General features: G+C 30.5%; 2 protein-coding genes across 3 annotated transcripts in view; one reads left to right on the top strand and one right to left on the bottom strand.

Moving 5' to 3' along the window:
- The window catches only part of LOC129985053 (uncharacterized), a 41,646-nt gene that overhangs the window by 14,940 nt on the left and 675 nt on the right, over positions 1–26,031 (bottom strand). Inside the window, exon 2 of the mRNA XM_056094977.1 lies at positions 24,738–24,908. Coding sequence (XP_055950952.1) covers positions 24,738–24,908 — 171 coding nt within the window. The remainder of the gene's footprint in view (positions 1–24,737; positions 24,909–26,031) is intronic.
- On the top strand, positions 8,468–22,544 carry LOC129985164 (ras-related C3 botulinum toxin substrate 1-like). 2 transcript variants are annotated; one of them, XM_056095089.1, is made up of 7 exons: positions 8,468–8,559; positions 12,215–12,276; positions 12,405–12,529; positions 13,847–13,979; positions 15,378–15,495; positions 19,548–19,666; positions 21,427–22,544. In XM_056095089.1, the coding sequence occupies exons 1-7, from the start codon at positions 8,490–8,492 to the stop codon at positions 21,538–21,540; spliced, it is 741 nt and encodes a 246-aa protein (XP_055951064.1). In that variant the 5' UTR covers positions 8,468–8,489; the 3' UTR covers positions 21,541–22,544. The 2 variants fall into 2 exon arrangements, with proteins under 2 accessions (XP_055951064.1, XP_055951065.1); XM_056095090.1 differs by having other exon boundaries at positions 8,529–8,559; positions 12,364–12,529.

Raw genomic sequence — 26,031 nt, 5'->3', positions numbered from 1 at the left:
AGTGCGAACGCGTTAAGCGGTAAACAGAAAGAATTTTATAGCACTAAAAGAAGCTTAAATAACAGATAAAGTGATTATAAATTAATATTTTTAGATGGGTTCATATCTTTAAATTAGTGACCTCTTCCTCCGAGATAACATTGATAAAATATATATGAGCCACTAAAATCAGTTTCGCCGATCTAGCCCCATAACTGTATCACCAGTACGAACATGCACAGAGGCATGCTCCAATGCCTTTGGAAAAAAAATTTGGAGACCACCATATCGATATATTCTGCGTAATAAAATGAAGATATATTAAATTTATAACTGACTTTTATTTAAAAAGAAAACTGAAAGGATTCCATTTTATGTGAGATATTGTTTATTTTCATACTTTTATGTTTTTTGAAATATGGTAAGTAATTGCATATATGAGTGAAAATTATAGAAAAGATTGTAAATATTGATCAAAGCCATTTAATAGATTTTTATATGCAAATAACTCTTTAAAATTAAATAATTTTGGTTTGAATGCACAATTATGTCGAATATACATTGCATTTGATTAAAACTGAATTATGTACCATCGACCACTTTTAAATGCATTTTAATCTATATTTAGACACATTTAAAGGAACACAATGGGAAAATTCTGCCAAATTCTACTGTCTTGGAATGTATTTATTCAGTCGTAAAAAAATGATAAAAATCTTCCCTTTTTTTGTTAACAAAAACTTTTAATCATCCAAGACATGACGAAATACTTACAAAACAAACAATAACTCGGCTTTATTATTAACATTAGAATAAATTTAAACCGTAGCAGAGAATGCAACTCAGAGATGGATACAAGAGGGGAGGTATTATAAGGTCATGACCCCACTCACACCTTAGACAATATTTTGTAGTTTGAAATAAATGCTGCCACATGGTTGATCGCATTTTAGCAATTGATCGGGCCAAACACAGAGAGAGAGAGATACACAGACACATAGAAACACACACACATATACACACAGAGACAGAGAAAAAGAGCGAGACACACACAGAGAGAGTGACAGAGAGAGAGAAAGAGAGTGAGAAAGAGAGAGAGAGAAAGAGAGTGAGAAAGAGAGAGAGAGACACACAGAGAGAGAGACTGACACATACACAGACACACGCTTATACACACACACGATTGTTTGATTAAAAAACAACAATTTTTACCTAGACTGTTTAGGAAAAGATTGAAACAAATTAGTTTATTTTTATAACCCATCTTTTTATTTTCTTTTTTTTTTACATTACATATCCAATCAAAAAAAAAAAAAAAAAAAAAAAAAAAATCCGACAAATTTTATTGATGAAAAGTTAATTCACAATCAAGGACTCTCGCGTAAGTGTATGAACACTAGGCTTATTACTTTCAATATAATCGAGTCAAAATTGCGGTTCTATAAACAGAGAGCGATATTTTATATATAATCAAAGAAGTTGTAATATACTCTTTATATATATATTATAAATAGAGTGTTGCATAGTCAAACGTGAGGTAAATTTATCGTTGATGTTTGGCAGTCATGAAAGCTTTCAGTAAAGATTTGTAATTATATTTCTTTTCATTTCCTACGAAATTAATAAAAGTCTGAAATAATAGCTCCAATTTTGCCGTTGAAATGAAGTCATACAGTATATAACGAAACTTAGTCCCAAACACCTTATTCCCAGCCAATTTGTTTCATTTTATTGACACAAATCGATTGTCATCTTATTGACCCAAACCCTTCCAAAAATTCTTGTGCCCAAGATTATATTTTTGAGCATGGTGTTAATTTGTATCCACTCTTGATGTTATTACTATAGACAGTATTTAATATATAAAGTATATAGACAGTATTAATAGCTATATAGACAGTATTAATATAGCAAAAAGATCGACTTTTGATCCCGTAAATCGTATTATTATACTTACAAATTCTAAACAAAGTAGACACTGATTATATATTATAAGATGTTATGACTAATTCCAATCGTTTTTGAACAAATATCATGAGTTATTACAAAATAAAGCATGACATTCATAGACATGTCAAGTATTCTATGAAGGTTCTGTTAAATCAAATCAAAATGGCAGCGAATTCTCAAAGTAGAAAATGTCATTTAATTAGAATGTAGAAAAAGTAGAAATTTAAGAATAAAAACATTTATATTTTAACTATAGTATAATCAGACCATTCTAACAATTCAAATAAAAATTGTACCTGTTACATTCGATTCATGGAATCATAACACTGCGGGCAACGACTTCCCATATTTCATGGTTATCTTGAAGACGAATCATAGAATGGAAAACAAGGGAGAGGCATGAGATTAAATTAAAAGCAAAAAATTCTAGTTTTGTTTTTATTTTTAAGGGAGTTATTTAATAGATTTATTTTTATTTCACAATGAAATAAACTTCTTATCGGTTATTGTTGCATTTAGATTATTTTCTGGCCAACTGAAAACTTTGTTGCTTAATCTCAACAATGTTTGAATCTCTACCAATAATATAGAAAAATGTGTTTGTTGAAGCTTTAAAGGACAAACATTGATCTACAGCTACCATGTTTACACATATATACTTTGAAGGGGGAAAATGTGCATCATCGGAAAATGTCTTTTGAAATTTTTAATTAAAATTTTATTAAAAATTGAAATAGATTTCGGCATTTTTCAGTGCTAATTCTTGAAAATACTATTGCAAAAACTGATTTTTAGATCATTGTAAAATTTTGTCTTTTTCAATTCAATAAATTTCAAATAGCTTGCAAATTTTTCATGAATTTCGACAATATTTTTTAAAGTTTACGATTACTTTTTTTGCTTAATCTCCAACAAATGATCACACTGTTACCCTGAAATTCAAGCTGTCTTTATTTTTTCATTAAATATTTGATTGCATGATTTTCTTCCTTTGTTGAATGTCAAAGATGAAGGATTCTGTTTAATATTTGTGTAGCTTACAAGACAAATAAAGAATGAAGTTACAATTTCGCGGAATTTAGAAGGCATATTATCCAAAGAATTTCAATTTGAATAGCACTACACTGTCACGAATCTATTTGGATGAGTTAATGGGCATTGAACACAAAAAGTATAAGGTTATTAAAATAACATAATTTTTATGTCTGTAACAATTTGGAATTAAAAAATATTTTCTCCAGCCATAACCACTTTGTGTGAACTATGAATAAGAAATTTCGTATAACAAATTTAATTGAAAATAAACATAATCAATACATCAGTTGAATCAGCTGCTCGACACAGGCGGCTAGTATTTAATATTTCTCCTTAGTTTTTTTCTCCTCTTGAACTAGTAATCAGTTCGTTTTCCAACAAGGATGTTGAAAAATTAGAATATCAAATTAATTTGCTGCTAATTACTAAATTTATATAAACTATATTTGTGTCCACTATCTAGAGAAAAAATTATAGAATACAAAATTTTTCCCCAAATGTTTTTTAAACGTCAAAGATTTCACATTCTTTAATTAAGTAAAATATCGTTAAGTGAAATTTGTTTATTTTAAATAGTGCTAATATATTTAAGTACATTTAGCTTGAATAAATATCAAATTTACATCGTAGCATAAAGGAGAAAATAAGTTATACATTTTGGACGTCTTCCTTTCATTTGATTGGATGAAAATTAGAACCAAAGAACAAGACCACAAACTGAATTTTTTTACATAAATTGCTTCGTTTTTGTGTTCATGCGTTCATATGCACACGAATAGACACACTGACAGGCTATCAACCCGACAACGGATTTGATTCAAACTTTGATACATGTTCAACTTTACTGACTTTGATGATTTTATTACATTCGCAATATTGCGGGCTGAAATGTCGGTTGGTTAAAGTGCCGTAACAGTAAGATGAAAAATAATAATAATAAATACTGCAGCAATGCGATCTAAAACTTGTTTTGAACTCCCTGTAAATTGTTACGAACAATAACTTACCTTTTCCTACAAAATGAGGAATTAAAAGTAAGCTGCAATCATAATATATTATCGACGAATACGATTCGGGAAAATATTATTAAGGAAAAAAAAAAAATGTTCTGCAGTTGTAGGAAAATAAGACCAATACGCTAAGTAATGGATAATGATACATTATTCTATCCATAATGTGGTAAATTAACTCCACGAGAGGGCACTCTGAGTTCATCCGGTGATAGCCAGCAGTCGGAGGGTAGAGTTCAGAGTTCACTAGACGAGGGGAGAGAACGGACGTCCGCCGAGAAGGGTGCGACCGGAAACCGAGAAGACGTGATACTCTGAAAAAGGGCCGAAACTGGAATTCTTGCGTTGAAGAATTCCTCTGCAAATGCCAGTGCACCACGCGTAGGTGGGAAAGATCCTTTGAACGACATCAACTGTCCATCTTCATGTAATATAAATTCTTTCTTCATCATTGAATTCCATTTGTAAAAACCATCCGAATCATCATTTGTTAATCAAGAAATAAAAGATTAAGTTAATTCAAGTGGACTGATGCATTAAAACCCATCACACCCACAATAATACAAAACACAAGCAATTAAACATGGATGAAGAGAACACAAAATAGCATTTGCATACATCGGCAAAAAATGCAAACAAAAAATCATTGTCAAATAACAGCAATACCATAAAGCGTTTAAGAATCTTAGACCCAAGTGCCACCAGTGGTACGTTGAGTTTTCTGGTAATCAGTTCGAGTCTCGAAACGAGCGAAAAGTTTTTTAAATTGTTCGTCTTTTTATATTTAATTTATCATTGTTCTCCATACTAATTCTACAATTACAACGAAATCGTCCAATTTTCATACTTCATAAAATAAGATTTTATGTCCAAATGTCTATAAATGTAATTGAAGTCTTAAGTGTCGTGATCTTGCACATCCGCAGAGAACATTGGCATTCTTAGCATTGGACAGTTATACTAGATTTTCATCCCATTTTAAACCTGAAATGGCTAATCGTATTAAGAAATTTAGAACTGTTAACCGCTCGAAGACTCAGAGGCCTGGAGGATAGAAAGGCAGGTTTCTTTTTCTTCAGTTTTGCTGTTTACTAGTTCGAGTCTCGAAAGGAGCGAATAGTTTTACAATTTTTTCTTCTTTTTATATATTTTTTTATAATTATTCGCCATATTAATTCTGCAATCACAACGAAATCGTCCAATTTCCATAATTCATAAAATAAAATGTTATGTCAAAATGTCTATAAATTTAATTGAAATCTTAAGTGTCCTGATCATGCACATGCGCAGAGGTCATTCGTATTCTTAGCATTGTGCATTTATACTAGATTTCCAACGCATCTGAAACTTGGGGGGGGGGAGATTGGTAATCGTACTAAGAATTGTAGAACCTTGAGCCCCTCGCTGAGTGAGAGGCTGTTGGATAGGAAGACCACATGCTTTCCTTTGATGTGTGTCGGTAACCAGTTCGAGTCTGAAACGAGCGAATAGTTTCATAGATTTTTCTTCTTTTTATATTTTTTTTATCATTATTCTCCATACAAATTCTACAATTATAATCAAATCGTCCAATCTTCATACTTCAGAAAATAAAATTTTATGTCAAAATATCTATAAATTTAATTGAAATCTTAAGTGTCATGATCTTGCACATGCAATGATCATTCATATTCTCAGGATTGTACATTTATACTAGATTTCCAACGTATCTGAAACCTGAAGGGGGTAATAGTATTAAGAATCGTAAAATCAGGCGATATTCGAAGAGTGAGTGGTCTGGTCGATATAAAGACTAGGGCTTTTCGTTGAGCTACGCTGGTCACTAGTTCAAGTTTTGAAACGGGCGTCCACTTTTATAAATTTTTCTTCTTTTTATATTTTTAATTATTATTCTCCATAGTAATTCTAAAAGTAAAACGAATTCGTTTAATTTTAATGCTTCATAAAATAAAAATTTTATGTCATAATGTCTCTAAATTTTATTGGAAACTTAAGTGTCGTGATCTTGCACATGCGCAGAGATTCTTCGTTTACTTAGTATTGTGCATTTAGATTTCGTCGCATTTGAAACCTGAAGTAGTTAATCACTTTAAGAATCTTAGACGCGTGCACAGTTCAGAGAGTGAGGGGTCTGGTAAATAGAACCACCGCATCCTTTCCGTTGCGTTTTGCTCATCTCTAGTTCGATTCTTGAAACGAATGAATCGTTTAATGAATTTTTCTTCTTTTTATTTTTAAATCATTATTCTCCATATTAATTCTGCAATTACTACAAATTCGTCCAATTATCATAGTTTCAAAAATAAAATTTTACGCCAAAGTATCTATAAATTTATTTCACATGTTAAGTGTTGAGATTTTCACATGCTCATTGATCATTCATATTCTTAGCATTCTGAGTTTAGACAGATTTCCATCTTATTTGAAAAGTGAAGTGGTTAATAGTATTAAGAATCTTAGAGCCGCGTACCGCTCGAGTAGTGTTTGGCCTGATTGATACAACGACCGAGTACTTTCCGTTGTATTTTGCTGGTCTTTAATTCGAGTCTCGAAGCGGATGAATATTTTTATACAATTTTATTCTTTTTATAATTTTTTTATCATTATTCTCTATACTTATTCTATAATTGCTACGAATTCGGCCAATTTTCATACTTTATAAAATAATTTTTTTTTTCAAATTTTTATATATTATATAAATTTAATTGAAATTTTAAGTGTTGAGATCTTGCACATGCGCAGGGATCATTCGTGTTCTTATCATTGTGTTATGTGTTATCAGATCAGATTTCCATTGTATTTGAAACGACAAGTTGTTAATCTTATTAAAGAGATTGGCGATCCACGTCTCGTTGGGCCTTTGCTCTTATAACTCCCATGACAATGCGTCGAATGTTTTGGAACAAACGCTGGAGCACGAGTCCTGATGAATAAATATATCGTCGAAATTCGCGGATATTCGGTTACATTCATTTTTGTTGCCAAATTAGCAAATGGTTGGTAGTGCCGAGTGTCGTTGACCTGGTATTCATTCGGGAACCATAAAAATATCTGTAAACTCTCTTTCTCACCTTGAAACCTATTGTACAGGGAAGCAAAATGACAGATTTATAGCCCTAGAGAATTGCTCTCATGCCTACATTTTAATTCAAAGAAATAAATTATCATAATTATACATTTTTTTAACGAAGGCTAGTTCTTCTCAACATACAAATAAAACAATATTTTTTTGCTGAAATTCATTGCCAGATGTCGATCCCTAGATCAGCAGTCCACCTTAGGAAGACACTGTTGTAGTCAACCTTCCGTTTGAATAGTCCGAGAAATTTATTAACTTATTCGTTTTACGAAATCGTAATCTCATTCTGAAGCATAAAGGAAAACAACATACATTTAATCTAGACTTGATATCCAGACTACCACTGTTTATCTTTTCTCTCCGGAATTAACAATTTAATTTAAAAGCAATTTGTATATTGAGAACACATCCTTGAAAATAAACCATCAGGAGCGGTCTTCCCAAAACTCGCATACTCTATAATTAAAATGTTATTCCCGAGAACGCCGTGCATGGCATTGGTGTACAAAAGTTACGAAATGTTAACCTTTGACGTGAATTTGGAATTTTTACTGAATCTATCCTGTCATCCTTTGCGATTAATCCCTAGTATGCGTTTAAAAGAATCCGAAATTTCGAATTGATGTTTTAGATGGGCTTTTCCCAATCGATTAAAAACGAAGATTTGACATAGAATAACAATTTTAGTCACAAAATCCTATACCAAAATTAATAGATTTAAGTCTCGCATTTTTGAGTTATCGCGTTTACATATTTCTGATTGTACAAATCGATAAAAGTTCGATTCTTAGTTTGATTTGACTCAAAATTGGATATATGTCTACACTACAGGTATTAAATATGTGTACCAAATTTTATCCATATAGCTCTCTTCGTTTTGTAGCTATTGTGCTAACTTATATTCGAACAGCCGGGCAGACATACTTCCTCCGAACGGATTTTGTTCATTATTTGACAGAAATCAGCAAATGGTGTAAAGACTGTATACCACATTTTACCTGGATCAAAGCGTTTCTGAATTGCCTTTGTCACAGACAGATAGACATTTTCCAAAAATGTCTATCGAACTCAGGAAGGTCTAAAACTTAGAGATTAATCAAAACCCAACATATTTTTTTTAAGCATTTAGTTCTATTCCTCATAAAAAATTAAATTTGAACACATTTGAAAGATTTTTTTTATTTTATGTCTCTGCGTCTTTATATGGGAAAAAGGAGTGGGCGTAATAAAATGTATCCAAAACTACGTCAGCTAACGTCACAGTTGTAACTCCGAATTACTACTAAATATGAGTCATTTCCTCAGCATGACTATCCAAGACTCCCATCCGAGTTGCACATTCGGTCCAATGAAAGAAAATAAGAAAAGAAAACTGCATTGAACAACCTGTTATCTTGACGACTCCACTAAAAAAACGGTTCTTATCTGATAAGACAATGATAAGAGTCCCTCGCATCTGGTTGTTTGGAATTTCACGTTCTTTCTCAAAGTGTAGACACCCTGCAGGTAAGAGAATTATTATTTTTCTGCTTTGAGTGAGATATTTTCTTCCGTGAGTTTATAATTAGACTTGCGTAATGTACATATACATATGTCTCTGATTTGCATAATATGCATATGTCTCTGATTTGTATAATATGCATATGTCTCTGATTTAAATGTAATTCATCTTTGAACAAGGAAAAACATTATATTAAAAAAAAACTCAAATCGTTTCTTATCTAAGAGAATTTACTTTAATATTCAATGCTCTTTGAAAAAAAATTGATATGGATTATGAGATAACACATAAATATTTCATAATTATTTAATAATGTATACATATATAGGTTGACATTTTTTTCTAAGATTTCGTACCATAGTCCATGACAATTCAAGTTGACAGTACTTAAAAGCAATGAGTCACCTCGTCATGATAAATGACATAACATAGGATAACTTAGTAAAATAGAAGGGAAAATTGTGTATTCGACGATGATTATGGTTGTATTAAATTTTGTTTATGGTATTGATGAAAATGGGATTCAGAAACTTTTTCATGCAAAAAAAGAATATTTTTATTATGAATGAATACTTATTATAATTAATTCTAATCGCCTTCGATGACCAGCTGTTAGTCGACAATATTTAGTATTGTTAACAGACAAATGAATGACGTATAATCTCATCAACTTAAATGCACTATAGACACGGAGCATTCTATTTGTTTATCTACGCTTGTTAAGTGGCGACATTAATGGGTGAATAAGATTGTTGAAATCGATCATTTACTTAGGCTGGGAGCTAAGTCAAAACTTTATTTCTCGATATCTAAAAAATGGAAGGGGAAAAATTGGCAGGTGAGCATTGATCCAAATCTAAAGATATGGAAAATGAAATATAAATTGGTAAAATCTGTATGATAATGGGACTGTGGGACTTATAGTGTTTTTGTAGTAAAGTAATATCTTTAAATTTTCTTGAAAGAAAGGGGGGGGGGGCTGTCAAGCGAATATTGAAAATTTATCTAAGCGTCACGAGCTTTTTTATATGCCATAGAAACTGACGAAATCGGACCAGTGGACAGATTTTTTTCTCTGTATTTCCTAATTATTTTTTTAATATAGATTCATCAAAATGCCACATTGAACTCACTAAAACGAAAATTCTGATTGTCTCCAAACGCATGATTAAATAAAATTGACAAAGAATGTTTTAGCGATGGTTCAAATCATTTGTTTACTACAAGATTGCCGATTCGTAATAACGTCTATGAAGTTTTAATTTAAAATAATGCATTTACTTAAACTGAGACTACAAGGATTGGTAAGAAATCGTATCCACTCATACCTTATTCTCTGACACAGGATTTTTATTAACTGAGAAAAAGGGATGTAAACAATTAAAATAACGTATAAGATAATTTTGTCTACCACCGTTTTAAAAATAATAATTTCAATTTCACATTTCTGTACCCTCTGACAGTGTGCTAGAGAACATTAAGCATGTGCTTATTAATAAATTCATCATGGAATTGGAAGTTTCCAAGACGGTTGTTTTCATTCGGTGAGTTCAAGAAGCGCGACGATCGGAAGGCAGGGGGGGGGGGTTATAAATGCTTTGAGCGTCATTCTTAGAAAGTGCCATAGAGAAAAAGGTACGAGCGGATATGCCACCATCATATCTCAGGAGCAATTTACATTTGTAAAGCCACTGTTGGTTACTAAGTCGCAAAAAAGTCATATTGTAACCCTTCAACTACGCTGCTAGTTTATAATCTGCCGCGTTTTTTTAAATTATTATTTTACAATTTTCAAGAATATTCTTTGATTGAACTATGAAAAGGAATTTTATAAATCTATTCGACCTTTGAGATATTAATCCCTCTTACATAAACTACCAGTTTTTGAATTTAAAATTTTCCAAAGGTATATTCTTAGGTCGACAGTTCTAACAACGATGATAATTTTATTGTACAAAAATGGAATACACATATCTGTTTCCTTACATTTTTATCTTCTTTTATAAGAATTATACATACAGAAAGAATAACAACCATAAAACATTCAACCTTGAGATTTTGATGAATTTCGACACTTTAGCTTTATCTCCATTCTTAGAATTATTCACATATCGACTTTAGCATGCGTATATGAAGACGGTAACTCATAAAACATTATAACTTGGATAGGTAAAATTAGGCACAGATTTATTTTTACAACAATATTGTATCATATTTGTTCATCAACGTTGAAGCAAATTTTTGCACCATGTATTTAACAGTGTGTGTTTTGTTTTGTTCTGTAGGCTAAGCATCTTGCTTAATGACATTATATAGCAAATAAAAATCCATCCTAATATAAGAGGAAGTATGACATAATAAGATGCTAGTATAAAATTTTTTAGTCAGTTTATCATTTACATATTTCTACCCTTTTTACTTATCTCCATCATAAAATAATGATTATCTATATCAATTTAATCATTTTGCATATATCAATGATAATGAAATAAAATATTACATTAAAGATATTATGCTAACCGCCTTTGACAGCCAACTTGTTCGCCCAGGTTATTGAATTTTTAAGATAGTTTAACGATTAAGATGCAATACCTTTTATTAAATTTCATCTTGTTATTTTGCGCTGCTAAAAGGCAAGAATTTAATTGAATCAGAATACTACTTACTGCGGGTACATATTAAAAGGGCGATATACTAAGAAACGAAAGCGAAAGAAAACTGTTAATCAACTTTGGAATTAATATTCTACGCCAGCAATTTTTTATCTTAAATTTAACATCATCAAAAGCAGATTGGTGAATGTTTCGATCGTTTAACATTAAAAACATTGCTACAGAGCGTGCATTAAATTAAACTCTAAAAAAATTATCAAAAATTAAAAAAAAGATTGTTCGGAAATGAAACTTACAGCATTAAAATAGTAATTTTTTGAAACTTAAAATTATTACAAAATGCAACTTTTTGGGATAATAGATTTGGAAGATATGAAGCATCAATTTCGAAATGTAAGTTATAGTGATTAACCATCTGGCGACGTTAAGCCTATTTCACGCTCACTTAAACTTTCTGTTGACGGCTATTTCTATCAGCTTGATTTGTTTTACATCTTCTTTTCTATGACTAAATGGAATTTTAGAAACATGCGAACTATTTTCTCATAATTTGTAAGCATAGGATTGAATTAAGTGTAGCTTTAAATATATTCATTTAAGAAATCTAAACTAATCGTGGGAATACTTATTTACATTTGACACTTGCCTTTCAAATATAGGTAATACATAAAAGCGATTTCTGCACCAGGCATATTTGTATTCTCTTTCTCTCTCTCTCTCTATATATATATATATAGATTTGATAGTAAATGGGTGATCTTAAAATATTTTAAGTGCCAATTTAAAGTATAGGAGCACTTTTTATATGAAGAATAAGAAAGATGTTAATATACATATTAAAATATTACATATTGTCTCACATTATAAACAATTATCTATCTGCATTCTATATCATTCTTGGCTTAATAATTTAAAAATAAAATTTCACAGAATTTTCATTAAAAAATTATTGTACGATATCATATTTTTCTGCAAAAATATTAATAGTGACTAGAATGTAGTGAACAACAAAATTTTCTAACTGCACTGATTTCTTCCTAATTTGTAGAGCAATTGAAAACAGCAGAAAATTTTGCGACAGAAGGGATGCATAAGATCTTCCCGAAAAAGGTTAGATCATTTATTTTTTGCAAACATATTAATATATATTTAATTCATTTCAAAAAATTGTAAGAAATTGTCTGAAAATTCTTTCAGAACGAAAGAATGTCTCGTCGAATATGGTTTTCTCGTTGCAGATGAGAGCTCCACGTAATTTGAAATTCACTGTGGTGGGGGATAAAGCCGTAGGAAAAACATGCCTCCTCAAGACATATGTCTACGGAACTTTTCCACCTGGCCCATATGTTTCCACTGTTTTTCCGTAAGTATTGTTCATCACTATTTTTTCCATATTTACTATACCATCTAGGCATGTTATGTATGCTGCACATAGAAAAGTAAAAATTCGGTAACTTCGAAAACTCGAGAATGTCTTCTTCCAATGTTACTTCAGAATAGGTATTCTTCATATGCTAGACTACAGGAAGGACAAGAAATAAAAGCCATACATGAAATAAAAAGTTTTTTTCCTTCTTGATTAACATTCAAGAATTTCAGTAACATTATTAAGGTTGTCGAGAGGTTATCGGCTGTAATAAACACTTGCAATTTTGTTATATTAACACGTTGACTGCCATATCATCTATATTTGGGTCATAGCAAAATTTTCATTCAGTATAGGCTTTCATGCGAATAGAATAGTCTATGTTTAATTTATATCTCTTAGTTTTAACGTATTGCTCAACGTGTTGAATTGTATGTGATTCACACCTACTACCTGATTAGATATTCTTTTTTCTACTACATTTAAAAGATAGCAAAGAAGTAAGTATCATTTTAGATAGAATTTCGAATCACAGGAAAGAATTATGGTAGCGAATTTGTTAAAGCGTAGTCATTTTTGAAAATACTTATTCCACTTCCAAATAAGCTGTAGAAATGCGTGATCAAAGGTCATCATTGTTTTCAATGGACTTATCTTAAATTTCCGTATGGGATACTTACAGATAGTACAGTCAAAATATGTTATGTTTAACCATCTTATCGGCCATTATGAACACCACAATTATGACAAGTACTCATATGGTCCATCTTGCTGGAATGGTACAGTGACAAAAAGGATGTGTGGCGAATCGGGGATGAACGAGGATAGAATCTGCTTCCTTGTGGTTCGTAGTCCAGTAACATGACCATGATACAAAAGCAATTGCACGGGTAGGGCAGCTGTTAACTGGTTTATAAGCTTTCACCACAGATTCTCCCTCCAGTGAGTCGGAGTTGAGACGAAAGATATGGCTATTGAGTGGTGATGCATTAGCTGTTGATTCTAATGCGCCTGTACCCATTAGAGTAGCGCCAACCGTTATGGCGAGCGTGTGTGGGTGAGTGGTTGCTGATGCTGTTGCTGCGTCAAGTGAGTCTGACGTGGCAAGTAGTTTTTAGATATGTTTAAGAACTCTCTCTACTCTTCAGATCAGAAGGTATGAATCATGGAAAAGCTCAAAAACAGTATGTGTAGTATTCATCCCTCAAATTGGCATTCTCAATCCTATATTGTTGATCCTCGTGCAACTTATTCCTTTTAAAGAATTATTAATACTTCCATTTGCTGATGTATCCAATTGTTGTCTATTTGCAGGTATGTAGAAGATGAGGAGTACGTGTACAGTAAAACGGTCGATTATTCAGGCACTTCCTTGTTGCTGGCTATGTGGGACAGAGTGTACAGTATTAAAGAGGATGATTCCTTAAGATCTCTGCAATATGATAAGGTGAATCTTTATTCACTTTTAATAGAAGAGTGCACACTCCCTGCGTGAGTTTATATTATAATTTCACCATGACTAATCGAATATTATGATGCATCTGAGATATTGGGTAATATGAATAATTAATTTCTCTGCTAAGAACGAGCAAAGGGTTTGTGAATATTCTTTAATTATAAAAATTTTCTTTGGTAAAAATGCAATATTTGTAATTTTTTCGATACTCCCGCAATCAAATACGAATTATATATATATATCGCTCACAAATGTCCAAGCACCTCTCGTTTGTGAGCGAAAATATTTATAAAAAGTAGTAAATTGTAAGCAAAGTAGTAAATTTTTGATATAAAAATTTTATGAACACATCAATTAATCGATCAACAAAATCTTCGTTTGAAAGCGGACATTTGTTAGTCATTAACTAAAAATAAATTGATTGTTAATACTTAAGCTAATTTGGATTATTAAATCAATGTCATAAGGGTAACGGTAATTATCATCATCAAACAATATTAATGCGGAATCAATTAATGAGATATCACAGTCACATGACAAATGTGACATGTTTAGAAAACATGCATGCAAACATGTACGCATGTACGAAACATGCAATTATGTACGCATGTTTAGAAAATATATGAAATTACACATGTTTTCTAAACATGCGCCAACATCATTTATTGCGGATATGTTTAATAACCATTTTACACGTAGTTTATGATCTAAATTTTTTATTAGAAAAAATGAGTCAGCGTTTGGCCTTTTCAGTTACCCTGTAGAAGACAAAAGGAACGGTTGTCATACAAAAACATTTTAAAAGTTTTCTTGTAAAAGGCTGAATTATTTAAAGAAAATGAAATTTGATAATTCGAAATGAACTTCTTAAGAAATACCAAGTAATATGTTTTATTCTTTCAGACTTAAAGGTTCTCAGAATACAATGGTGTATATATTTATAACTGACTTATAAAAAATTTAAAAAATTAATGTACTAAATAAGTTAAACTGCTAATATATACACAAATTATAAATCTTTAAAAGATATTAATAAATTTATAATTTTTTTAATAAATATTGAATACGAATGATTCTAATATAAATAGCAAACGACATTAAATACGATAAATGCAGCTTTAGTTTAGATAGAAAACCAATTTTTTAAAGTTTTAATATACGAATAGAACTATATTATAAAAAATAAAATATTATATAACGAACAAATAAACAATTATTTCCATCAGAAACAAAATTGTTCTTAGTATCATTAGTAGTAATTGCTCGACGAGCAGCATCTTAAAAAAAGAAGTGAAGCAAGTCTCTGTATGTTTATTATGTGAATATGAATTAACTTCTTTTCATTTAAAGCGGACAGAAATTTAAAAATTCTTACCAATTTTTTTCCAGACAGATGTGTTTCTTCTCTGCTTCAGCGTAGAGGATAAAACTTCTTTTGAAAATGTTTGGAAGATCTGGCAACGAGAAATAAAAAAGTTTTGCTGCCAGACGTGCTGTCTCCTAGTGGGTAAGTTCGTTTCTGAGAGATTCCAATTATTTTTATTTAATGTGAATCTCCCCACTTCCAATAATAATAATAATAAAATGTAATCTAACATATTTTCATCCTTATTAAGAAAATTTTAGTGTAATATCAAGCCTTCTTTTAACGTGTAGATAATATAGTTTCTTTAACAGTACGAAGATTAAATTTAGGTAATGTTTCAATATCCGATTTAAATTCTCCAAAAAAGGTAGGGATTCTTTTATAACTGAGGTCAATTAAAAATAAATCGAATAATCTTCCAAAATTCCAATTTTTATTTGATTATGATATAATTTAATTTATCAAAAAAAATTTCTTATTTAATGCACCGCAGATTAAATTCAAACTAACGGGATAGATCTTCCCAAATCTTTCTTGCGTCCTAATAAAAGTGTTATCTCAGAAAACGCTTTGCATGGCAATGGCGTTTAATAATTATGAAATGTCAACCTTTGCCGTGAATTCCGCATTTTCATTGGATATATTGTGACATTCTTATCGAAATTTTTAGCCATTAATCCTTGACTTGTGGTTAATAGTAACCGAAAATCAAATTTGTGTTTTGTAAGCGTTTTTTCCAAACGATTGAAACAAAAATTTGAAGCAAAACTACATTGGTAATAAAAAAAAAATCCCGCACCAAATTTGATAAGTTATCGCGTTTAAATGTTTCTGAGAGTACAAATCGACAGACGTCCAGCCTCTTCTTGGATTTTGGTTCAAATTTTGATTGATGTCTACGCTATAGATGTTAATATAGATTGATGTCTACGCTATAGATGTCTACGAATTTCATACATACAGCTCTCTTCGTTAACTTATATTCAAACAACCGGACATACAGATTTCCCCTGAACTAACTTAGCTCAAAACTTGATAGAAATCTACACATTTGGTTTTAAGCCCATATACCAAATTTCATCAGTCTATCTCAAAGCATTTCTGAGTTATTTTTGTCACAGATAGAATAGACGGACGGACATTTTCCAAATTTTTTTTAAGTAAATCTAAAATATGGCGTTCATAAAAATCTCGAGTTTGAATTTTTTTTTATGACTACTACATTTTCTCTATACTACGTTTAAATGAAAATAAAATTGCTTAAAATGAAATCATTCACATATTTTTTTTACTTCTTTTTATCGAATAACGATGAACATTTGTCTACTTTTATCTCTACCCATGCAAATGATTGTTCATATCTCTGGGTTGTATTGAATCAAACCTTTGGAATTTTACAGAAAGGCAGAATATCAGAAGAAAAAGATTCTTTTATTTCTTTTCTCGATTCTTCTCAAAATGTTCCAAATCAGAAAAATGATAAAGATCTGCTATCTTGTCTGTGACTCATGCAGCCAGGTAAAAGCCCTTTGGATCGAGTTCGCTTTCGAAATACGGAACCAATTGAACTTTCGTGTCATTCTGTTCAAGGTTTAAAAGAATGCTTCAGCATTCATTGAATTGATAAGACACCACCACCTGTTACAAAAAGGATTTTGACCGATACAATAAGTAGATTCCATTATTAGCTTCTGTCTTATCTTCATTTCTAATTGTAAATCTTCGGTGCTAAGTGAACAGTATGGTTTGTCCGAAACGTAAGTCATCTTCAGTTTTTTTCTTTCTATAATCTTTAAAGTTTTATCGCCTTTAAAGTTTATAATTAGTGCTTAAAGAATATTAAAGCAAATATATAACTGTAATTCGGAAGAAAAAAATTTAAAGTTACTTTAGAAACGATAAATATTTGCGATTATATTGACCATTTCAATCGATTCGGGATATTATTATTTAATCAATATTATCTAAAAATATTTATTTTCTTTTCCTGCTTTACTTTACGAGATTTTTAAATAGAAGGTATAATATAAGGAAAGTTCCGGAATGAAACCTGTATTGTAAAAAACTTAAATTAAGCTATTTAATTTAATTTATATATTTAATTTAAAATGCTTATAATTTGCCAAATGCTTATAACTTGCAAAAAATAAAAAAATAAAAAATGAAATCCTCTTCAATAAAGCTAACTTTTACTAATTTTAAATACAGGTAATAAGCGTTTTAATTAATTTTGCCGAAAATTTATGCATATTTGTAATTTTTCTTATGAAATCTTTCATCTATTTATTTTAATCATTCAGTTTTAAATTATCGAATTGACATGACTATGAACGGTCGGAAAAACACAATATTCTTGGCAGATTAATTCAAAATTTGATTGAAATCCAACATTTTAGTGTAAAAGATCGAATGCCAAATTTCATCCTTTTGTTCTATTTACAGTTTTTACTTTCCAATTCTAAGTATACAAAGAGAAAATATTGTAAAAAAAACAATAGCTCAACATTTTTATGAACCTGAACATTTCAGTGATCAATGAGTTCGAAAAAAAAAAAAAAAAGCATTCTTGGAGTTCATTGTCTTGCTCCAAGTGCCCGATTTTTATGTTATTGCGAGCAAGGGAGATGGCATTTTTATTAGAGAATCGGAGGTAAAGTTTTTTGGGCACCGCTCTCTTATTTTTTGGAAGACTTCAAATTCCATACTTTTTTCAGATATTATGTCACAATTGTGTCAGCTTCTTGGAATGTTCAGAAATTGGTTTTGTTGAAGAATTTAAACCAATGTTACTCTCTTTATATTTCATTACCAAGAATTTCTTAACAAATTTGAACATCCTGGGCTAAAATAATTTGGAGCCTCTTAGTAGAACACTAAGAATTTTAGTATCTATGGCTCAGAGAAAGTTCTTACAAAAAATAAAGTCACGAATTCTATCATAATATTCTTGCAAAACACAGTTTTTACAACACGAGTTTTCGAGATAGCGTCCTCCATTCCTTATTATATACTTGAATAATTATAAATTTTAACGGTTCCATTATAAAAAGAGGTATTTTGTATATTTATTTTATACAAAATATACTTAATATTGAAATTAGCTAGATAAAACATACATATAAATTTTTTGTATTTTATTTAATATTTGCAAAATTGTTAACTTAATTGTTATAAAAATAGATATGCAATTTTTTAGTTTACATTTTAAAATGAGTACGCGGTGTAAAACACACACTCACACACACACACATATATATATATATATATAAAGGTAATAAAAATCGTTAATAGGAAATTCATATATATATATATATATATATATATATATATATATATATATATATATATATATATATATATATATATATATATATATATATATATATATATATATATATATATATATATATATATATATATATATATATATATATATATATAAAGAAATAAGCGATAGTCATATATATATATATATATATATGTGTGTGTGTCTGTGTGTGTGTGTGTCATTCTGCATCTTATTGAAAATTTAATATTTTTTTTAATTGATTGATAAAAATATGACATTTTTTAAAATTCTAAATTTTTTGGCATTTATTTGTGACGAATTCATAAGTAATTTTGATTTGATCAGTATTTTTAAAAGATGCCATACTCTATAGATAAAATAATCTTATCATTTAATTTAGATTTTCCAAATTGAAATTTTTCGAGTTGAAAATAAATATAAAATAAGTATTCTCTTAGATGAATGAATCCTATGGGCTACCGGCTAATTAATCCATGGGGTAAGAAGACTTAAATAAGGAATTAAAATACAAGTTCAAACTCTTCAAATGCTATACTTTTTTAAAAATCTAATTTTGGATATATTTATTTGACATAGAAAATCCCCAGATTTCGTTTTTTGCAGATGTCCACTTTAAAACTCCATGACATAGTTTCGATTACAACGTGTACCATAAGTCAGAGCCATCGGGCCGTTTTGCAACGCTACCAAAGCTCTGTCACCTTATGGGAAATAGGCCTAAAAATGCACATTTGAAAGACTTCTGCCATCATGTTAACATGTTTCATCTAGTGGCAGTTCTCTTCCAAGCAAACGATTCTTCATATATATTTTTAGGCCTATTTCCCGTAAGGTAACAGAAACTTTTACTTCATGACTTTTAATGTACTGTTTTGTTTTCCAGGTTTAAAGAAGGATTTAAATCCATGTGTGACCCGTAGCATGGGGCGAGATATGGCACACAAAATAGGGGCTGTTTCTTATGTCGAGTGTTCAGCGAAGACGAACGATGGCCTGAAACACGTATGTCATTTTTCAAATAATTTAATTTGATTTTGTCATTTTAAATTTTCTGCTTCAATAAATTGAAATAATATTGTCCGCCAAGGCAAGCATGTAAACAATACAAATATGTTAGGTGTTGCCAAATGGCGATGAGCACATTTGGTTTGATTTCGTGTCGACATAAGCATTTTATATATACAGATTATGGAGTAAAAATTATCATTTGTTAAATATTTCCAATGAAAATTTTTTTATTTTCTCATACACGAAACAATCGAAGTACCGTAATCATCAAAAAATACATCAACATTTCATCGAATTTCATCGTTTTAGGTCATCTTGAGTAAAAAACGCTTTTTCTAGAAATATATATATCTGTCTATGGAAACGATCTCAAAAATGCTTTGAGCTAGTGGATGGAATTTGGTATGCAATCTTTACAGAATCGCTGTCAAATTTTGGGCGAAATCCCATTGTCCAAAGGGGTATCTAGGAATTAAGTTCCATTAAGAAATTGAAGGAAAAAAAACTATTATTAGAAAAGCACTTTTATTGCACGATGAAATTCAATGCCTAGGTTATTTTTTTTAACGCAGTTACCCCCCTTTTTGAAGCATTTATCTTAGCAAGGCACAATATTTAGAATAACCTTGTCGTAAATATCCTTCGTCGTATCCTCGTCTCGTCGTATACAGGTACATAACTCACATACAGAGGGATATTAATTTTTTTAAACATTTTGAATCTTCTACATACATCTGACTCAGAGATCTAAAAATGACATCTACTGCTTGCCAATGAATCAGCGAAATGCATATGTATATGCGAAATTATGAAAACAGCGCTTCCGTGGCAAAAATTGAAAATGGAACTTAGTTTCTGTATGCCTCCCGGATATATGATAAAGCTACAATTCAATGAACCATATGAATGAAATTTTATAGATGGCTTCTTTTTACCTGAAAATTTGAATCAAATTCTGTGGTTTGTTTGTGAGTTTTCTATTCTTGTTTATGCGAACGGGATAGATAGAAACATTAGATGCATAGTGTTTAATATAAGATCTAGTCATTAAATTGTTAATCAATTTGAATTTGGACCTAATGGATCAAAGGGAACAGGTTCTGATCCAGAAAGCATATGAGACTTTTCTTTCTATGTGATGAAGCTAAACTCATAACGCCCAATATTTTGAAAGAATACGAGAAATCAAGGGGTGAATAATTCAGTTATCTTTTTTAATAAATGAAAAAAGATATTTACCAATTTTTATAGAAACTGTTCAGTAATTAAATTATGTTTCATTGCATGTTATTGGGAGAACGGTGATCAAGTACTATGGTCTCAACTTTAGAGCCAGAGGGTTACAGGTTCGACACCGATTTCACCGAAGTTCCGCCATACATGTAAGCCAGGTTGAATCAGACGACTTGGGTTAAGCACGGTTGGTATAGTTGTTTTTCGGAGAGTTCAGGAGTCGTACTCGTCATCTGACAACTATTTAAAAAAAATAAAACGAAGTCTGAACCAAATTATACTTTTTAAGGTTTTAAAACTAATTCCGGTGCTCTGTTTGAATTTTAATACATGGATATTAGATTTTAATCTTCACAATTCTTTTTCTCAAATTTACTATCTTTCATTTACGTATTGTTATTGCTTCGCTTGTATCAGTATACTGCAACTTACTGGCTAACAATCTGATACTGGCAAACAAAACAATCAGTATTGCTATCGATTGACAGTACCAGTTTTTATAAAATTGCTTTTCCTCACAGGTGTTTGAGGTAGCTGTGCAGACAGCTATGGGATGCCCCCCTTCTCCTCCAATCAACAAAAAGAAAAATAAGCTATGTGAATCTCGTCTTCGCAGGCTCATTAAACTTCTGTAACCTTTTCCATAATGGGATGGACATTCAATCTTCGAAAACGTAGAGGAAGGTATTCGAAACTGCCTCAAGATACTGGAAGAAACAGATTACACCATGGGAAGAAGAGCGAAATGAAATTCAACTGAAGTTGGACAGCAATGGTCTGGAGCTAATAACCGCCGATTCCATCTTTTTATAAACTGATTTGATTGTTCTTAATGTATCAAATTCAGTATTTAGAGGAATTCTAAATCACGTGGTATGGTTTGAATGCCAAAGATATTACTAGAGAAATGACAGGCAGGTAGGTCAAAGGTAGAAGGACTATTCGAATTAGTGATATTTATTTGGTATCTCTGCACTAGATATTAAATTTACTCTTAGAAAACGATAGTCTTGTGTGGATAGTAAACTCGTAAAAATAAGTCAGATACGAAAATATTTGGCCTGCATTAAAGGTCGGAATTTGCTCGTTGAAATGAGACCAGAAAACATAAAGAGAATTTTATTTATTTTATCTGAAGATGATTTACATAGAATTCTAAGTCACTTTACATTTTTTAATTATAAGACTATTCCAGAATTAATTAAACAAAACAATAGGTAGATTTTCAAATACCACCTTGTAAAGTGCATTTTGCAAGTTGAATATACTTGTTCCTCATGACGAAAAACATTTTTTTAAAGATTTTAAATAGAAAGAATATAGCAATCCTTTCCTTTCTATAAATCTGTTGAAGAATATAATATAAAGAAAGGCATATCAAAACGTTAAGCAATATTAGAGAAAAGTCGATTAAAACTTAAGTTATCCATTAGTTTGCTCTATGTACCTTGAACTTCTCTTTAGTGAAATTTTTCAATTCTGCCTGTCAATCGAAGTAATCATTACATCAAGTTTTTCAATCAATCTTCAAGACAAATCATTCGTTCCATCAGGGTGTCATCACTTTGTTTTATCGTCTTTTTGTTGCATTTGTATCTTTTAAGTCATATGACTAATAAAACAATTATTTATGAATTAACTTGTTATACTGTCTTAATGAGTGATATTCAATTTTTAATGGGATAAAAATTCCATAAAATCTATAATTTACTCCACTCTTTATTATTTTATCCATGATTTTATACGCTGTTATCTGTTCACATAGCATCATTTGCACAAAATATAACTATACGTGTCATGTGACATCTAACTGCATATTACCTGGTATTGTGCTTAGATGCCATATATGTGCCTTCTGCTGATACACAATGGATTTCGAAATGGATATGATGTTATTATCTAATACAGTTACAAAAATTTCCAATAGACTATGTAATTTTTTCAACAGACGATAATTTTTATTTAATTCCCATTGTATTTTGAAATGTAGAATCCGAATTAATTATAAACAAAAATGGAAAATATTAATTCATTCTTATTAACATTAATTTTTCAGATGTCAAAATTTCAACAAAAAAAGATGCATTAAACATTGTATTTTTTTCTTTATCATAATAGTTTGAATCAACACATTTATGAAAAGAATAATCATATGAAAAATAGTATTATGCTTTGAAAGAAATAATCGATAAAATCTGAAAAAAAGAATAATCTCAATCTCCAAAAACAGTATGAAGAATAATATTAAAAATATCGTTGTAAAAGTAGCAAAATTTTCTAAATAATTAACTTTGTGAAGTGTTGTGGAGTTTCTTTTTGTTTCTCATAAAAGGAGAGAAACGTCGAATATAATAATTGCAAAATTAAAATGAAACTTAGGATCTGTGATTAAAAAGCAAAGCAAAGAAAAAAAAATTCTTTATGTTTATTGTAAAAAATAAATAAAAAAAGAATGAATTTGAAATTGGAGTGCGAAAAGATATCTATATACTAAATGTATCAAATGAATACAAATGTATCGAATGAATCAAATTCAAACAAAAAGGTTCTTTCAATAAGCTAAAGCTGAGAAGAATATTTTTAATTGCGTATAAAGTCAAACTAAGATTGAATGAGAATCTACTTAGATATTAATGCATCAAAGAAAATTGAGATTAAGTGAAAGAAGTTAACGCACAGCATCTAAATTCGTATCCATGAAAAGAATTTTTCCCCTAAATTTTAAAATAGTATACGAAATATTTTGCACAAAACCACCATCAATTCGCATAAAGTTGTTGTCAGATTTTTGAACAAAAAAGAGAGGGAAAAAAACACTTCACGAGTCAAAACAAATGAAAATTTGAAAGTGTTAATGTGATGTGGTGCTCTAGTATTCCCCAACAGAGACCTTTCAATTTTGCACGAATGGGCCGATGGCGTTTGATGAAACAGAGTTTTTCAAACTGATCCACCACTGGAACATGAACTGAAACAAACTGGAATTACAATTCTACGGAAAAATAATAAATTAGTAATACTTCCATCTTCGTTTCATATTATCACGCATTAAATATTTATTATTTTGAGGAAAAGTGTGTATTATGGATATACTCTCATAGAAATAAAACAAAAACCAATATTCCAATTGAATCAACTGGTTTCCAAACAATTGTAAGCAATTAATAACTACATAAAGCCATTATAATGAACTTTATTGGCACCAGCAAATGTTTGCTACATTCTATTTGTTCATCTTAATTGATTTCCTATCCAAAATCAAATGCGAACTAGCTAAATATTTTTGTTCGAGTCGCTCCACCAACATTTCGATGGCGAATAGGTAAATCTCCTCTCTCGCACCTATGCTTTCCTTTTTCTCGAGATATATTTTTCTCTGCTTCTCACGCAAGTTATTATATTCCTTTTGAGCTCTCCGGAGTTCACGCTCTAATGTTTCAAGTTTTTGAAATTCTAGACTCTCCATCGCTCTCTTTTCTCTCAATATCTGTATCTTTTCCTTTTCTTCACGCTTAATATAATTAAAACTCTTCAGAGATTCTTTTTTGCTCCACCCCAATTGTTTTCTCTTGCTTGAAATTTCTTTCAGCAATGGTTTAAAATAGTTCTCTACCTCCCAAGCATAGCATTGCTCCCTCAAAAAGCACTCGCGCGTCAGCTTCATACATTGTGCTCTTTGCTCTTCAACGCGCTTCTTGGCTTCAACAGTTTTCTGATTCAAATAACCCGGATATTTATGTGTAAGTTTCATCCAAATTCTGCAAAACAGCTTCAGGACCGTATTGCACAAATTACTACCTAAATACATATAGTAGAGTTGAAAATGCCTTACCACAGCGGCAACACTTAACATATGCAAATCACAAGCAGCCTCATAGAACAGATCATATCCTGGAATTTCACCTTTGCGATTTCCGGCAGTTCTCATATTGGACATTCTGTAATAATCATCGAAGACGAAAAGTAGTGCTCCTGGCTTGAGATTTTCATGAATTCTTTCAAACTGCGAAAAGAATACGTAAAAAAATATCGTTATGATAAAGCAAAATATATTGTGATTATAGATACAGAGTGATTCAAATGAAAGTATCCTTGTTTGGGACGCCCTGGCTAGAGAACCGGTCGACGTAACGCCTTCATATTTGGAGGATATATATTTCAGACCATGGGAAATTGAATGATGCAATAAAAAATTAATTAAAAAAAGGCCTCTAGGTGAAAGGTGGCGTTGAGATCGGTTTAAGGTAAAGAATATGAAACAGGACATTAATAATAAAGCACAGAATGAGAGGTGTCTGTAATAAACTCCATTATTGCATTACTAACGCTCAAATTTCACTAGCTAGGTAAAAACTCGAATATCCGACATTGCAAGCTGCACTAGAGAATAAAAGTTGCATAAAAGGAGCTTCATATGTTCATTATTCCACCATAAATTATTTTGTTTTAAATTTTGTAAAATTTATATTCGCACGAGTTTTATTGTCCAAATTTTTGATCACTGAGAAACATCACGTGTGAAATTAGATGCATTACTTAAAATTTTACATTCCAAATAAAATCTAGATGTTTAAATTGTTGTGAATTTAATGTGACAGCCTGTCTATTTTAAATACATGGAAGACCGGAACATCATAAACATTTATTTATTATATATTCAGAATTCACGTTTATAATATTATTAGCTAATATTTATATATACGTACATTAGACGTAATTAATAGCTTATACATCACTATATTTGATCGTTCGATAGAATTCTACATCAATAATGTTAATATTGCCAACTTTAAAATGCTAAATAAAACAAAGATTATAAATCATCTTGATGTTCAATTCCGTCTTTTAGAAGAATACAATGTAAATGCAGTTGTTAAACAAGCTTTAAAGTCAGAGGAGATTTTAAAGACTCAAGCAATTTATCTTTGTTTAAAAATGCTTGAAATATATATTGGGTTTTAAAATAATGCACAAACGCATGATAAGCTGATTTACTTAATAGGATATAAAGTACTGAGCAAATAAATAAATTAATTAAATTTTTAAAAAACAGTTCGCGCGCGTGAGAGAGTTCCATATTGATATTATAATTTAAGAAGGGTGAATATATAACTATGATAATAAAG

Source organism: Argiope bruennichi, chromosome 9 (assembly GCF_947563725.1).
Source record: "Argiope bruennichi chromosome 9, qqArgBrue1.1, whole genome shotgun sequence".
Classification (NCBI taxonomy): Eukaryota; Metazoa; Arthropoda; class Arachnida; order Araneae; family Araneidae; genus Argiope; species Argiope bruennichi.
This window is presented reverse-complemented; position numbering and strand designations above follow the sequence as displayed.